The sequence below is a fragment of the Seriola dumerili genome, unplaced genomic scaffold, assembly GCF_002260705.1.
Source record: "Seriola dumerili isolate Sdu_G_001 unplaced genomic scaffold, Sdu_1.0 BDQW01000219.1, whole genome shotgun sequence".
Taxonomy (NCBI): domain Eukaryota; kingdom Metazoa; phylum Chordata; class Actinopteri; order Carangiformes; family Carangidae; genus Seriola; species Seriola dumerili.
Window position 1 is genome coordinate 6224901 of NW_019174474.1, and position 17217 is coordinate 6242117.

Consider the following 17217-nt stretch of genomic DNA (forward strand, 5'->3'; position numbering starts at 1 on the left):
GCTGAGCATCAGTGTCTCGTGTCATATTTATATTTAGAGTGTGAGCTTTATCTTCTGCTTTCTCGCCCATCTACAAAAGAGGATGGTACAAAACCGTCAGAGGAAATGAAACGAAAGAGATACAGACACAAACACCCCCCACCCCCATTTGTTACTTATGTTTGGTTGTTTGTAAGTAAACTGTAGCTTTATGATCACATCTAAAAATCTGCTATACATATTTCATTATGATAGGATTTTGACGAAGGTAACATTAGTGTTTTAAGATGTGGGCTCTATTACTGTGGTGACTGTGATGTGTTGGTAACAGAAACTGGTTTTAAAAATAACTAGAGGCATGGTGGAGCAGACTACCATCTGTTCAGATAAAACTCTATTATTATCTAACTTTGAAAGCTCTCATTAGGTTTAAACCAGTTCACTTGAGCACAATTAGGAAAAATCACCCAAAAAAAGGAAAACTGAGGTGCCCACAACTCTTGCTATACTATTTCAATAACTTTCAATAACTAAGATAGTCCAGTATTACATTTTTAAACACAACTGTACTTACTGTATTGTTGCTTGCTTCCATCCTTTCTCTTACTTATCCTTATTTATATGTATGAGAAATGTAATGTGATTCAAAATCCAGCTTGTCCAGTTATGAAGCATCCACTGTGGTGATCCCTGACACACTGTTGCAGACATACACAGCTCTGCCAATCACCGCCTGCTTTATCTCCAAAAGCATGCAGTGACTAAAATAACCATGATGCCTGACTGGCCAGCTGCTCATGCTTTCAAAGTTAGTTGAGCCTACATAGGTCAGCGAGGAAAAACTGGAGCATTGCTCAACATTTAAATATTGTACACATACTATTCCAGTTATAGGGGGTTTACCACATTGCTTTACAGTTTAGATAACTTCTAAATACATTTGTTTGTGTGTTTGTTGGAGGGTGGGTGGGTTATATGTGTGTGAACATTTTAAGTGAACAAGACCCTTCCTGTGAGCAAATGGTCAGCCCTTACAGTAATAGGTAGGTAGGTCAAGGCTATGAAATACTTCACATATTGGCTACTTTTATCTGAATACATGCATTACATTTTCCTTGAGGAATATGTATTGGATTTGATTATGTTTTTCTCCCCTCCTTTATCAATAAACATGGAAAGATACAGACAAACAAGATACTTTTTCCTTATTCACAAAATACTAACAAAGATTGAGCATAAACACAAAAAATAAAAATGAAAATAAGTACATCAAATAAAAAGAAAAGGGGCTCATCTCAAATTAACTTGAATAAATCAAGTAAAGAAACTAACTAAAGGGCTTTTTTTATTATCCTTCATAAGCTTCAGAGACTTACTTAGGAATTTAAACTTGTTTAGCCATTGATTTATACATTGTGTAGTTTTACAATACCTGCATTCTTGTATAAAAACTTCCCTAATAACAGTAATCATTTGATTATGTAGCTATGTATAGGGAATAACAATTATAATATAGACAATATTTTTTTTCTACTTACCTACAAAACTGCAGATAAATGCATGAATATAGCCATATTATAATTATAATATAATTACTCTAATGTGAATGGATTCGATTTTAATATAGTAACGCAATGAATTTTTTTTCATCGAAGCATTTAGTTTGAAAAAATGAACCGGATATACAACAATAAACACCGACGAAGAAGAACACGTGCAACTACCACGGAAGCTAGCTAGGCATAGCCAACCCGGCGTTTGCAAAAATATGGAAGGAACGTAAAACTGCGAATATGAACAAGCGTTAGTTGTGTCTTTTTCACAAAAGCGTTAATCTGCTGTTTGTTCCAAGACGGGAGACAATGTCAAACTTAAAAGGTGAGCTCACTATCAAATGAACTCATGCTTGTGTCGTGACAATTACTGAGAAGCACAGGTGTCTGTGTCAGTGCATCTTTGCTTTAGACTGCTTGTTTTGTATGATGTAGAGTTGTCTATTGGTTTGTAGGTTTGGGAAATTGTGATGGACAGTTTGGTTGTTTTTTTCCCCTGATTGTTGACACTTCAATAGACAGTAATAAGTTGCAGCCCTGCTGTCCACTCCTGTGTGTGACCGGTCTGTCAGATGATTCAGCAGGATGAGACTTAACGACCACAATGAGCTTTCTTGTCAAATATCATGCCTCTTTGCCTCACCAGCAGATCCAACCATGCCGCTCCAGTATGTGTACACAAACCAGGACTTTGTAACAGACGTCCGTCGGAGCACTGACAGTAGTTCCGGGATGGCATCACCGCCAGCAAAGTTTGACACAACCATCCAGGCCGGCTGGGCAGACAGGATGGAGAAGGGGCTTTTTCGATACCATCTGGGTAACTTACAAACACGCATCCTGCCGGGTTCACGTGGCTATGTGGCCCAGTTGAATATTCAAAGAGGAATAGAGAGAAGAAAGCCTCAGGAGATACTGAGCATTCAGCAGGAGTTCAGTGCCAAGCAATTCAATTTTAACAAAATCAATCCAGAGGAAATCATATTTGAGATGATAAAGGACACAGAGAGAGGCACAGCTTTGCATCACAGTGGGCAGTTGCAACAGCCCTGTAGGATGGTCGTGTTGGTCAATGTCAGTCCTTTGGAGTTTGGACACTGTCTCTTTGTTCCAGATCCATCATGTTGTTTACCGCAGGTTCTGACAAGGTTCGCCATCCAGGTCGGTATTGAATCTGTGCTTCTGAGCTCTGACCCTGGCTTTCGTGTGGGTTTCAACAGTTTAGGAGCATTTGCGTCTGTCAATCATTTACACCTACATGGCTATTACCTGGACCACGAGCTCAAGATAGAATCTATGCCGGTCAAGCCATTGCTTCCTGAAAGGGGATTTTATCGCTTGTTGGACTTTCCTGCAGGGCTTTTGTTTTACACAGAATCAGAGGAGTTGGAGAAAGTTGCCAGAGCAATCTGTGAAGTGACAGACTTTCTTGTGGATGGTAACATTGCTCACAACTTGTTCATGACTAGAGGATGTCCACCCTGTGATCACAGACAGAACGAAAAGAATATCTGTTCAAGAAAAGGCGTTCGCATCGCTGTATGGCCCAGAATATCCTGCTTCGGTGCCAAAGAGGAGTCTTCCTTCAATGTAGCTCTTTGCGAGCTAGCTGGACATTTACCATTTAAGAACAAGAAGGACTATGAGCTCACTACTGAGAAAGATGTCATAGATATCATTCAGAGGTATGTCCTGCCTGATGAGGAGTTTCACAGGTTGGAACAGCAGCTTACTCGTCATTTAATGGGTTTATAATTTAAGGAAGCCTAGTTAAATCTTGTGCTAGAGTTACCAATCAACTAGATTGGATGCTGATATATTCAGTTTTCAGTGTTCCAAGTTTTTGGTCAGATAGAAAATGAGAAAATATCTTGACCCTGAATTATACTTATGGATCTCTGCAGAATCCCCTATCCTGCACCTAGCCTAAAGATAGCATTGGATGTGCACACAACTACTCTACAGAATATGTTTCAAAGTTTCCACTAAACTATAAAGATGATTACAAATATTTAGATTGATCAGTATTGTATTCATAAATGAGAGTGTGCTTTAATTGACCAATGGATGTGATGTAATGAAACTGGTATCAAATTAAAAAAAGCACTTTATCTAAGAACAAAAGTTTTGTATTTTTCTTTTTTTTTTTTTGAGTTCCACTTTGTATTTGTATGATTTGTATGTTAAAGCAAGTCATTGACCTTTTACACCTAAACAGGAACAGAGTATCTGCTATGAAGACGCAACAGTGTAATGTTTATGGATAAAGTAACAGAAGGAACACGGAGGCTCATCTTTCCAAGGCAGTGATGATGTTTATAGCTGAGTCTACGTCAGTCGCCGCTTCAGGACAATTCCCAGAACAGCATGAGGACGAGGAGGTGAGTCTACGTATAGTGGCAGCCTCTTGGAAAAATTACAATGAATAAAATGTGTTGCTTTCATGCTGTCCTCTTGTAGAAAAGGGAAACAGTCTCAAGGGTGGGATCATTTAACAGACAAGCAGTGTAGACAGAATATCACTGATAATGCTGATAACAATATGTGTGAAACTGAGCATGACTCACACTAGTTAAAAAAAAAAAAATTAAGGTGTGGCTTGGTACACTATAGTTGTATCAGGCCCAAATGAGAATTTGTAGAAGTTACTTGTAGCCACAATAATTATTTTTCACTAATAAACATTTGTCACAGAAGGAAAAACAGATGTGTCAATGATGAAATTAATAATTGCTAAATTCCATTTAAGCTGCTTTGGATGCAGGGTGCTAGCTCTTTGTCTCACTGTCATGGCTTACTGCAGTTTGTGACACCTGTGCTTTTACTACAGTAACAACTTAAAGTGACGGCCGAACCAGTAATAGAGGATGCGTAAGTGTAGTCACCACCTTTCTTTGCCTGATTGAAGCTTGGTTCACTCTTATGCTCTTCTTAGGGCACACACACACATTGCGCTGATGAAACATACAAATACAACACATGCAAAAGTCTCCTCAACAAGCCTGACAGGGGTGCTCAGAGGGATCAGTGTTACACATTATCCCCGAAGAGCACATCATCTGCCAGAATGACATCACCAAGGTTGCAGTGCTAAGCCGAGCAGTAAGATCAATGAGCATAGATACCCGCTCATTCATTTTAATGACCATCCTCATTGGTGAGTCCAAAACCAGTGCAATGATCTAATCAACTTCATCAACATAGCACCTTTCATATAAACATGCAGCCCAAAGTGATTCACAGATCAAAACGGTAAAAACAAAAATAGACTTTTCAAAGTAAAAAATTATGTCAATAAAATGTCAAAAAAAAAAAAAACAAGTTAGTGAAATAAATAAACGCAATGGATAAGAAAAAAATATGGAAACCATGATGAATACTTAAAACTAGGGTAAGAAATGACGAGGCACCTCAAATAAAAGCCAGGCTGAAAAGATAGTGTACGTGTCGGTGTTTCTTTTTAGAAATAGTCCACAAGAAACAATATTTTACTTTTGTTGAAATATATGTATGTATGACTTGCATATGTGCATTATGTGCAAATGACAACCATAAAAAGCTTAGGCTTGAACTTGGTCACTGATAGTTTAGATTTTTACTCACATTAAAAAAAAAATGTCTGGTTTCACCTGTCCTGTGCTCTATGTGGTTGGAAATCATATTTCTTTGCACAGAAAAAAATGAAACACTGGCTGGCTTGTTGGTGTTGGGATAAGTGAGAAAATGTTTTATAATTGCCGGTATGTCCAAAGAGAGTTGCCCTCATAGCCACAATCCTGTCATACCTCAGGGCTTGTTGGAGCCAGTCAGTGTCTTGTCACCACCATAGTAACCCTGCATAGATTGCTTAGTGGTTACAAATATGCTGTTTCTGTTGAGTAAATAATGGGACCTCAACAGTGATTATACTCACATGTACTGTATGTGTCACATGTTTTTGTTATAGCCTACACATATATCACTTTGTAAGCAAGCAGTGGAACTCAGAATGCTGGAAATATGATTTACCATGCATATCTTAACATCTTCCATTATTTATAATGATAATACAACAATGTTGGAGTTGGTTAGATAAGATATGTTCTTTGTAAAAGTTATACCTTTCAGTTAGCAGATAACTTCCTGTTCCCTAATTTCCACATATTCCACTCAGATGAGATTAAGACAAGGAACTCTGAGGGATGCAGCACCAAGTTTAACCTCAATAAGTTGAAAGTTTTTTGTTTTTTGTTTTTTTTCCCCTTTACAACGTTTTCCTTTATAGTGAGGCATCATAGAGAGTACTACATGAGGTTTACTGATGTCACATTAAAAATATTAGATTTATTTGGGTGGAGTAGGGTTAAATAAGACAATCATACTTGAATTACAAATCAGAATCATCTATTAGTTCTTAATTAACAACAATTTCTATTTGCAGGTAGTTCTGCCCACTTGTCCTCGCAGTTTCATCCGAGGATAGAAGAGAATCAACCACATGACATGAAGGAGCAGCTGTATGTCCCGTGTATTTGACCTTCCTGACACAATGCACGTGTACAGGACAGGTAGTTCCTGATCATCCTTACTATTTACTTTTGACAGTCCATGTGTATACAGTCACCCTTTTTCTGTTGTGAATGTTACATAATGCATATCTGAACTGACAAAGTTGAGAATACAGCAGATGCGTAATTGTGAACACAGAAATAATTTGCACAGAAGCATTACTTCTGTTCAAGTTGTTCATACATATTAAACAAATGGTGTCACATTTGTTTGCTCTGTTTCCTCTGCTGACAGAGGAGAAGATTGATACCGTTCTTACTACTAAAGCCGGAGCCAACATTCAGCTAGCTTAGTTTAGCATGAATACTGAAAACAGAAAGAAACAGCTAGCTTGACTCGGTTGAAAAGCAACTCTCAAGCTCACTGATTAACAGCAGAGCAGATCCTGTGCTGGTTGCCTAGCAACTTCTCCCAGCTGAGAAGTTGACCTAACCGTCCATAGAATGGGTCATTTTTGTTTTTCTGCTTTGGTCTTTGTATGGATTAAACAAATTAGATGAAAGGTGTAAATTTGTAAGGTGTAGAGGTGCAGGTAGTCAGATTTTGGACAGAGTCAGGTGTGTCCGCCTGTTCTTTATGCTAACCATAAAACCGTTTGCAACAGCGACATATTTACCCAACAAACATGATATCAATCTTCTCATCTAACTCTTGATGAGAAGGCGTATTTCTGAAAAAACTGAACTAGTCCTTTAAAGATTATCACATCCTCCTACATAAAACAGCTGTCTCTAGATGAAACATGGTGGTTTGCATACATTTTTTATCATGTTCAGTGTCTCAATCTGCTGAATCACAACTTAATGTACAAAATACTGAAGCAGTTGCAACAAATTTCCAGCAAGGTCCTCAGCAACTTCCCACCATAATGTGAATTCCTACAAGAGACAAAGAGTATATTTTCATATTTCAATAAACAATTGAACTGTATTAGTTAGTTGCTCCAGTTTTAATTGCAATACAGTATTTTGTTTTACAGTTTCATGTTTTCCGAATTCTTTCAACACGTTAACTAAATAAAAGACTTAAATGTTTAGGTAAAATTGATTACATTACAATGTCCCTATACAACAGCACACAAACAATTTGACTTTAGTATAAGAAAAAAACTGGACCCTTGTCTCAACCTGTGACGGTTGACTGAGTCAAACCTGTCATGCATCTTTCTAATGTGGCCCAGCACGGATACAGATTATTTACAGTTAATGCTTCACAGGAGATGAGAACGTCCCCACCCCCCTAACTAGCAGTAAGAACAGAAAACCTGTAGGTGCTTTACAAGTCAAGTCGATTTTTATTTGTATATAGCGCCAATTCACAACAGAAGTTATCTCAAGGCACTTTTCAAATAGAGCAGGTCTAGACCTTCTCTTTATAAGATTATTTGCAGAGACCCAACAGACACCTCTCTGTTTATTTACTATAGGGACAGGCTTCATGTTTTGCACAAAAATTATTTGTTTTTCTCTGATATGCAAAGAGTGTTTGTGCTAAGGGAGGGGGTTCCAAGAAAATTTCAAAGGTACATAATCTTTCTTGTTGGATGGATTATGAGCACGTGCAACCTAACCACATTAGTATAAACAACACAATTGATTTACAAGATGTAAATATCATCTCTCACCTGTCTGATGAGGATATGACGCATGCTTCCTCTCACCACAAATCCTTAGTAGCAGTAGAATTTGATGTTAGACTATTGTATTGTGGTTCATGCCAGGACAAAGTATTGAAAAATAAAATGATTAAAACAGACATTTAGAATCAAAAGATGTCCTAATGAAAAGATCACCTAAACACATGTCCTCACGTGAAAAGAGTCTAGCACATCCCAGGTGTAATGCGAAGGGAGTGACTGGGGGGGAGTGTCCTCATATTAAAGCAAACACCCATCTCTGTTCATCTACACTTGAACTGAAGATGCTCAGGGCCTTTAAAGGGTCTGTCCCTTTTGCAGAAGTCAGCTCAATTGAATAATTCAGCAACTCTTATACCATTTCAAAAAAAAAAAAAAAGAGAGAAAAGACTCAAAAGAAAAATTACTGAGAAACAAAAACAATCAAAAACAATGGGCTGTATTCAGAGCTTCAGGGAGTTGTGTGACCGTCCAAAAAATACTAATGTTCGTGTCAGTCTTCCAGCAGTTTGCTTTGTATGGCAGATAGCAATGATTATCTTGTTTGGGGTGTTTATTAGATACAATGAGGAATCGAGTCCATTCTGGATAGAGCACCGAAAAGCTAAAAATATATCGAGTGACATTGAGAATGATTTCTACTTCAGATATCCAAGTAAGTGACTTGATTTATATTTTTTCTTCTATTTCTAACTTTTTAAATGTCTAATATCTGATTTAGTTTACTCCTATTACATTTTTACACGTCTGTTATATTTTAAACCAAATGTCTATATTTTTTACAATATCTCTGTACATTTAGTTTTTTTTTTCATGTTTCACTTATATCAATATTTGGTTGAAAATTGTATGTTTTCATTGTAGTAAAATATGTTTCTACAGAGATACCAAGTTGATGATACTGTAGTTCTCAGATTATGTCGACCTATTATATTATTTCTACATTGCTGACAAGGATCTGACACCCGCAGGTGCTCATTTCCCCTGGGGTTTGACTCCCCTCAGGCTCTTTTTCCAGTTTAACTATAGCTGACATGTCAACACTTACCTCTGTGTCTGGATTTAAAGTGTATTTCTTTTTCGGTCATATATATTGTATCGGCTGGAATTTCGGATGTGAGTGTTGTGCTGAGTGAGTGTATTGCATGGGTGTGGTTGTACTGTACACCACCCCAACAACCCGCGGTGTCAGTGTCAGGCTATCATGAAGCCATCTCACATATGGTGTTGGATGTCGGATGATGGATGTATGTCCTGGCACAGGTTGTTGTCTGAGACCATTAAGACCTCATCTTAAAGTCACAGGACCTTTTTGTTTTTCCAACACAACGGCCATCATCAGGAGGATAGTCTGAAACATTTGAAGCCCTTGTTGTTAGTGAGGTGAAAATATGTTCAGTCTGTTGTGATATAGCATTTATTACAACGGATTTTTTTTTTTTTTTTGTTGCAAATTCTTCTTTGCAAGCTATCATTTTTCACAATACAGTGGGAACCTATCGTGTGCCCTGAGATGTGTCGGGTGGTCACAGTGTTATGTTGTGAACAATACTTGCTTTTTTATGCTGGTATCCACATGTCGTTGTCTGTTACTTGTAGCAGATGTTACAAGTTCATCTCACAGTTAATATCGGCTACAGAGGTTAGTACCTGTATAAGTACCTTGATATAGCATCACATCAACAAGCAACAGTATATGCATAGTGTGATGTCCATCTTCACATGATTTCCTCTTCTTAACTAATATGTCCTCATGTGTCCCTGCACTGTGGTGACGTGATGTGAAAGCAAACTGTTCATATAGTACATACAGTGTCTCCACTGGCATATCGGTTCACTCAGAACTGTGTACTGTTAATATTAAATGTTACTTATTTAGAAGAGAATAAGTTTTATAACCCTGATTGCCAAATTAACAGTGTAATGATTACACTATTGGATGCAATTATGATTCAATGACATATATTTGAATGTGTTTTCTCTTTCATATAGGCCAACATTTTCCAAAGAGATACAGTGTACCTCTAATAAACAATGAATGGACAATATTAATCTTCTGAAATATTGGTTGGGTTCCAGTATCAGCCCTTATACATTAAGCCATGTTGTCCGCAAGTCATTTATACAGCACCTTTTCAAGAGCAAAGACGTCACAAAGTGTTTCACAGAGGAGATAATACAAAAACATACAGACACACATAAAGAAAGCATAGGCATAGTACAAAACAGAATAGAAAAATTACACACACAAAGGCAAGGCTAAACAAGTAGGTCTTGAGCTGCTTTTTTCAAGGTGTCCCCAGCGTCCACAGATCTCATATCCCATCAGAGAGGGTCCCAAGGTTTAGAAGCCACAACCTCAAAAGCGCAGTCTCTTTCATTTTTAACCTGCATTCTAGGAACTACCAGCAAACCCTGATCTGAAGACCATAGAGACATGCTGGTAACGCAGGGCTGCAGTAGATCTGTCACATGACATCTTTTGGAGAACCTGGGCTGGTTTGGTTAAATTCCAGGGATGTTTTACTAAGGCAGGCAAACAGGGAGTTGCAATAGTCAGGACAGGACTGTATTAAAAAAAATTGATTAACATTTCCATCTCTGCTTGGGTCACAATGAGCCTGAACTTTGTAATGTTTCTTAGTTGGGAAAAACAAGACCGAATCAGACACTTAAATAACTCTAAATAACACTTAGTTTTACCAACCTCTGACACATAATCCACCTGAGTCTCTCAAAATAGAACTGAGAGAGATGCTCACAGAGGCAAAAAAAAGGTTGAATTTCTGAAGCTGAACTAATTCCTATATATATATAAAATGAAAATCCACAAATTGCTTCTTTTCTGCATGTTTCAAAAATAGAAAATGTGTTGAGAATCCCTGGGGTAGACCTGTGATATCTGGCAATGACAGCCTTACTGAACCAGTATCAGTGTGATTTGGAAAGGCACATCTGTCTATATTGTATATAGTATATATAGTGTCATGTCTGGAGGACATGGCACTTAGAATTAAGGCCAAACAGTTCAATCTTGGTTTCATCAGACCAGAAAACCATGTTTCTCACAGTCTGAGAGTCCTTTAGGTCCTTTTTTGCAAACTCTGTCATTTGTCTTTCCATGAGCAGAGGCTTCTGTCTGGCTACTCTGTCATAGACCCCAAATCGGTGGAGACTGCACTACATACAACCAAACTTGTATATTTTCAGACAGTGTGAGGAAATCCACACTAACAAGTGGAGATCGTAAAAACTTCTTTGAAGTGAGGAAATTATTCTGACATTTGAACCACTATGCAGCTCCCTACTCCCCTTCTCTCCCCTTTATTATGCCAGCGACAGCCAGGAACGGGCATTATGTTTTCAGATTTGTCCCTCCATACATCCATCCCGTTCTTATGAACATGATATCTCAGTAAGCCTTTTTCAAATTTCTTCAAATTTGTTACAAACATTCACTCAGGGATGACCTGATTAGAGTTTGATAGTCAAAGGTAAAGGTCACTGTCACTTCATAAAACACGCTTTTGGCCATAACTCACTCATTATGACACAATTTAAAACAAATGTCTAATAGGATAAAATGATGAAGTGATGACATTCTATATCCAAAACACTTTATTCAATGCTATAACACATGAAGGGGAGATTGTGACCATATTTCCTACAACTTGGCTGGTTGGCGGAGGCATATAACTTCAAGGCGGTAATTCCATTTAATTCATGAACCCAATTTTTATCATCCACATCACACTATCACTCCCTTCTTCTGCCTTCGCCCTAGGTTTCCAGGATGTCCATGTGATGATCTTTGTTGGATTTGGCTTCCTGATGACGTTTCTCAGGAGGTACAGCTTCGGCGCAGTGGGCTTCAACTTCCTCATCGCAGCCTTCGGCCTCCAATGGGCGCTGCTGATGCAAGGCTGGTTCCACTCCCTGGACTATAGTGACGGAAAGATCAAAATTGGAATTGAAAAGTAAGTGTTTGGTTTTATTCTCTGTGATTTAAAAGGATCCCTTCTTTTTATTCTACTTCATTTTGATGGTGGTATAGTCTACAGCTAACAAAAGACTGATATAGTATAAGCAGACACAACTGGTGGAATCTAAAGCAGGGGATGTTATTGAGGTCTGATTCTTTTATTGAGTTACTGGTGAATATGTCTGGTGGGAATACATTCCCACCTGAATGGTTTCCATAGACAAAAAAACACAGTGAGGTGGAGAAACCAGTCTGACTGATATGATACAGGCAGGTAAGATTTAGTGTTTGTGGACTCGGTGGTTGGAAGGCAAACAGAAACTCGGGCCAATGAGAAATGATGATACTGTTGAAGTTCTGCCAAGTCACCGTGTGTCAACAGATGAGTTGTGTATGTGAGTAGAGAAAAAGTGAAAGACAGAATGTGATAATGTGATACTGATCTTAAGTAGCTCTACTCTATTGGTTCACTGCCCATGAATAAATGTACCCTTGGCCAAAATAAATCTTGCCTCATATTTGACCAGCACAGATTACAGATTATCTCATATTGCCTTGGTTGTCCACTTCATTTTGGCCGTTTTCCCTCCTCAGCCTGATCAATGCTGACTTCTGTGTGGCGGGCTGCTTAATTGCCTACGGGGCAGTGCTGGGTAAAGTCAGTCCAGTCCAGCTGATGGTCCTGACACTGTTTGGGATCACATTGTTTGCTGTGGAGGAGTATATTATCCTGGATCTCATACATGTAAGTTGGAACCATTGCTGGTTATTGTTTTGATGTGATTTTAATATACAGTATGTATTGAACTTAAATTTACTCTAACTACTGCTACGACAGTTGATGCTAATATTTTCTCTCTTGAAGGCCAGAGATGCTGGAGGCTCCATGGTGATCCACACATTCGGAGGATATTATGGTCTTTCCATCTCGTGGATGCTCTATCGGCCAAATCTGGACCAGAGCAGTCGTCTGCAGGGCTCCGTCTACCACTCGGATGTCTTTGCTATGATTGGTGAGTATGATTTACAGCTTCTTTTTTTTTTTTTTTTACCCCCAGAAAAATTTCCAGTACCTACCATTCCTCTGTTTCTGTGGTTTACAAGGACCTTCGATCTCTGCTAACGCCACTGCTTTCTGCACAGGCACCCTCTTCCTGTGGATGTTCTGGCCCAGCTTCAACTCAGCCATCACAGACCACGGGGACGGGCAGCACCGAGCAGCCATCAACACCTACCTGGCTCTGGCCTCGACTGTGCTCACTACTGTGGCAATCTCGAGCCTCTTCCAGAAGCATGGAAAACTAGACATGGTAACGGCCAGCAGCCTTTGTTTTTCATGTCAGTCACGAACACTCTCATCATAAGGTTGAGCTATTATGCACCAACAATGTGGTTATTCTAGGGGGGTGTGCGCATTTATAAAGTTGGCATGACAGGTTATGCTGAAATAGATCGCCTTGATGAATTGTCAAAGAAGATGTGGATAACTTGTGCCCCACCTAAACAAGCTTTACCTTACAGTAATTGTGTGCATGTTGTGTTTTTCACCTGATACAGCGATGTGATATCAAACTGATGCAACGTTTCTTTTGTTGCCATTTTCTCTGCACCTGTGTCTCAGGTTCACATCCAGAACTCTACTCTTGCCGGAGGTGTTGCAGTGGGAACAGCAGCGGAGTTCATGCTGATGCCCTACGGATCTCTGATTGTAGGATTCTGCTGTGGTATCATCTCCACCCTGGGATACATCTACCTCACGGTGTGGTATTTCTTTCCTGCCCTTGATCACTGCATTTACTGATCCTTAGTCCCAGTCTGTGCTTTCCATAACTTAAATCAAAGTAAGCTGTTCAGATTTTTTAGTAAACTCAGCTAATCCTAATCGATACGATACGTCTCTCTCAGCCGTTCATGGAAAAGCACCTGAAGATCCAGGACACGTGTGGAATCCATAACCTCCATGCCATGCCAGGAGTTATCGGAGGAATTGTGGGAGCCATTACTGCTGCAGCTGCAACAGAGTCAGTTTATGGCACTGAAGGGTGAGTGGTCCTTGCTTACAAATAGGAAACAAGCAGCCAGGAGTCAGGGCTGCTTTCATTTTTTAAATTACATTGATTATAAGATATAAGATTAAAAAACAGTAAAGGGATAGAAAAAGAAAGTAGTAACATTTATATTCTTGTGGCAGAACAACATTGTGAGTTCCACTTTTTTTATTTTTTTATTTATTAAAGGCTGATTAACACCTTTGACTTTGAGGGTGCTTTCAAAAGCATGACACCCTCACGACAGGGTGGTCACCAGGCGGCAGGCCTCTGTGTCGCTATCTGCTTCGGTGTAGGCGGAGGCATCATTGTTGGTAAGGAGTGACCACAGTTCGACCATATGACTGAAAATGTACAGTCTGTATGCTAATAACATTGGCATTATTGTGTTTGAACAAGATGGTTGTGTTTGCATACAGTGTATGACAGACCATGTGTGTTGGGATGTATTTGTATTCTTCTTAGGTTGTATCTTAAGACTGCCTATTTGGGGAGATCCTGCAGATGACAACTGCTTTGACGATGAGCCCTACTGGGAGGTGAGAGACAAATCTTTACAGCCATAAAGATGTTCTGCAGTTTGAAACAGGAATTGTGAATTTGCAGAAAATTAACGCCAGATATCTTAAAGATTATAAAGGTTTTAATGATTTTTGGTTGAGTGGTGTTTTTATGACATTTGAGAGATACAGTTCGGTTCAGTGTCTACATAACATATCTTAGATTCTACATGTATATAATTATGAAAACAGACTTTGATTTGACAGGTTAGACATACTTCTGCTTACATGCTGGTCTTGGCCGGACACATGACACTGTTTTGTATTCCTTGAACAGAGGCTGTTTTTCCACTTATGTCCATCACTGAATGGGCTACCGTCATTCTACCACCTCTGTTTACAAAAGAAACAGCTCATGATATTCCATTTTCTGACATTCTGACATAACAGCTTCCTGATGATGAAGAGAGCATCCCACCAGTCCTGCAGTACAACAACCACATGCGGAACAAGGATGTGTAAGTGTCTGTTTAGTTTGTCTGAAAACAGAGTTCTGGTTATGGAGATATGCTGTTCTCATACCAAACAAGCGATGCAGGCAGTGCTTTTGCTGTTGGGAAATGTGTTGCATTCAGCGTCCTCTTGGTGGCAGCACATCCCAACTTGCAGAGATTACATGAGACCGATTGTAATTCTGCTCTTTGTTGGGAATTTCTGCTCATAGTGTTGAATACCGTATGAAGACACAGTGAGGATGTGGCTGTAGACAGCATAGCGCTGCTGACAAACAGGCCTGCGCTGTCCCCATCGCTCAATGTGGGCCGAAATGCTGACGCAGACCCTGCGCTCTGTGCTTCCAAGTGAAGCTCACCTGTGCTTTTTGTTGATAGGGGTTTTCACAGCACAGCTCTGCATGTGCAGCTCTTCAAAGTGACCTTGAAGTTTTGCAACATAAGTCACGTTTACTGTGGAAATGAAAATGATACACCTAGAAAAACAAAACAAAACCATGGATTACACAAGATTTTATATTTTAATGAATGAAATCTACCCAGTACAGTGATATGATACAGAATAATGAGCACAGGAACATGTCCAAGCCGAATCTGTGTGAATAAGAAGGTGTTTTTAATTAATGCAGGCAATAGAAGAAAATAAATAAATCAACCCATTATTAAAGAAATATTTGACTATACTAGTAGTATAGTCAGATATTTCTATAGTAGTATAGTATACAGTGAGCTACAACTTGTCTATAAAGTGGCATTGTTTTTCACTCATTATGTAATGCTTTTTTTTCCCCCCAGAGTGGAGTCAAATTTCACCATGGAGCAAAGTGACCCCAGGCCTCGATCCTGATGGAGCTCAGTCTTTATAACACGTGGGTCATTTGTCGGACAGAAATATTCATTTGATACAATTATTCCTCACCAATCAAAACCAGTTATTTTTCATAAAGTGAATATATGATGGTCGTTGTCTTTTTTTTTTGGTTGGATCGTTTGAAGTGGAAAAAAAATCTGCCAGTGGGATGAGATCTTTCCTCTTTCCACAATATATTTATTTTCATTTTAAATCCACAAATATTCAATAAAGTATTTGTATTAAATATAATATTAAATGAGTGACATTATCTTCTAGTGGAATATTTTTTCCTAATTTTAACATTGGGAGGCAGGTAAATTTGCTGAGAGAGCTGCAGCATGTTTCTCTTGTTTCACATAAAGCAAGAAGCAACGACTCAGTGCTGGACCAAACTAACTTAAACGTGACTGTGACAACATAACCATGGTTCCTTTAAGTGCTTGTGAGGGAAATATTTGAGACCTTGTTTTGTATTACGTTTTCTTCAGACCCATTTGAGTTGCACTTTAAGGATTTTCCGCTGGACCTTTCACATCTTAGTTTTTCCTGTTTTAAATGGTTTCTGTGAAGTGAAGTGAAGGCACAGACAAGCAGGTTTATGCTGACAGCTTAAGTGTTTGTTTTCCTTATTGCCATTAGATGCATTCAAATAGCACTTAATTTTGTGTGTCTTCATCAAAAGCTTTTACACTGAGATATAATTAGTTATGTATCATGTTATTGATTATGTATTTTTAAAATAAGAGCTTTGACCTGAGTTATCCTGCGACTTAAAGGATATTTGGTAAAACTTTACTTTAACCCTCCGTTTTTATAGCATTTATAGCAACTACAAACATTTAATAGTGGTTTATAACACACTATAATATGGACATTTTTAAGTGTTTATTAATGCACAGTATTTTGTCAACAATTCTAACTTATTCTAACGAGTTAATAGACACCTCAACATTACACACGCATTATAATGTGTTATAAACAATGTATAAAACGTTTATATACTGCTTATAAATGCACATGGGGAGGTAGTAATAAAGTATTTACCATATATTTTTATCCATATTATGGATCTGAAAATTAATGATTTTGTCAGAAGCTGATATTTGTACATTTAGACATTGTACAAGGTAGAATATTATTGTCATAATGTTTTGAAAAGTGAAAAGTTTGTTAATGGTTAATGTAATTATCAAAATTAATAAAGCATTGTTAATAAAGCATTACGTATGTAGTACCTACTTTATTTGAATTTGACAAATCGAGAATATTCAAAACTTTAAAAATACAATACCAATTACCAATAAAAAGCTGAAGAGGAAGAAAATCTCCCTCATTTAAGAGCCAGCAGTGACTCCTCTCTATTGAGGTCAGACTGAGGGTAAAGTTCACACCCTTATTGCTCTCTCGGGACACTGTGGTGACCAAAAACAAACCAGACACCAGCCTAGTCATTGTGACCTCGAGTCAAAGGATAGCAAAAGAGCAAGGTCACTGACAGGGCTGCACACAGATGCTGGAGTCAATCGTTTTAAATGGAGTAATAGAGAGAATTCCTGCGGGTTGGTGCACTAAATATTGTTGCTGTTTTCGCAAACAGGATGGATGG

General features: G+C 38.5%; 2 protein-coding genes across 5 annotated transcripts; both read left to right on the top strand.

The window, feature by feature from the left end:
• Positions 1 to 1765: 1765 nt before the first annotated feature.
• On the top strand, positions 1766 to 6037 carry gdpgp1 (GDP-D-glucose phosphorylase 1). 3 transcript variants are annotated; one of them, XR_002665373.1, is made up of 3 exons: positions 1772 to 1857; positions 3751 to 3913; positions 5953 to 6037. XR_002665373.1 is itself a non-coding variant. In XM_022754192.1 (2 exons), exons 1-2 carry the CDS (start codon positions 1842 to 1844, stop codon positions 3285 to 3287), a joined length of 1125 nt encoding a protein of 374 aa, XP_022609913.1. In that variant the 5' UTR covers positions 1766 to 1841; the 3' UTR covers positions 3288 to 3631. The 3 variants fall into 3 exon arrangements, 2 of the variants coding, with proteins under 2 accessions (XP_022609913.1, XP_022609914.1); XM_022754192.1 differs by lacking the exons at positions 3751 to 3913; positions 5953 to 6037 and adding an exon at positions 2179 to 3631 and having other exon boundaries at positions 1766 to 1857; XM_022754193.1 differs by lacking the exons at positions 3751 to 3913; positions 5953 to 6037 and adding an exon at positions 2182 to 3631 and having other exon boundaries at positions 1771 to 1857.
• Positions 6022 to 16781, top strand: rhcg (Rh family C glycoprotein). Of its 2 annotated transcripts, none has more exons than XM_022754191.1 (11): positions 6022 to 6079; positions 11501 to 11693; positions 12293 to 12443; positions 12564 to 12711; positions 12842 to 13008; positions 13320 to 13457; positions 13604 to 13740; positions 13936 to 14060; positions 14212 to 14285; positions 14697 to 14764; positions 15554 to 16781. In XM_022754191.1, exons 1-11 carry the CDS (start codon positions 6031 to 6033, stop codon positions 15603 to 15605), a joined length of 1302 nt encoding a protein of 433 aa, XP_022609912.1. In that variant the 5' UTR covers positions 6022 to 6030; the 3' UTR covers positions 15606 to 16781. The 2 variants fall into 2 exon arrangements, with proteins under 2 accessions (XP_022609912.1, XP_022609910.1); XM_022754189.1 differs by lacking the exon at positions 6022 to 6079 and adding an exon at positions 7977 to 8371.
• Positions 16782 to 17217: the final 436 nt, after the last annotated feature.

Bases quoted from the DNA above. Each gene is read 5' to 3' on its own strand.
- rhcg (XM_022754189.1), top strand. From the start codon at position 8,149: ATGGGCTGTATTCAGAGCTTCAGGGAGTTGTGTGACCGTCCAAAAAAT. The intron at 13,458-13,603 runs GTGTGGTATTTC...CGTCTCTCTCAG, and splicing joins TGGGATACATCTACCTCACG to CCGTTCATGGAAAAGCACCT. The intron at 14,765-15,553 runs GTAAGTGTCTGT...TTTTCCCCCCAG, and splicing joins CACATGCGGAACAAGGATGT to AGTGGAGTCAAATTTCACCA.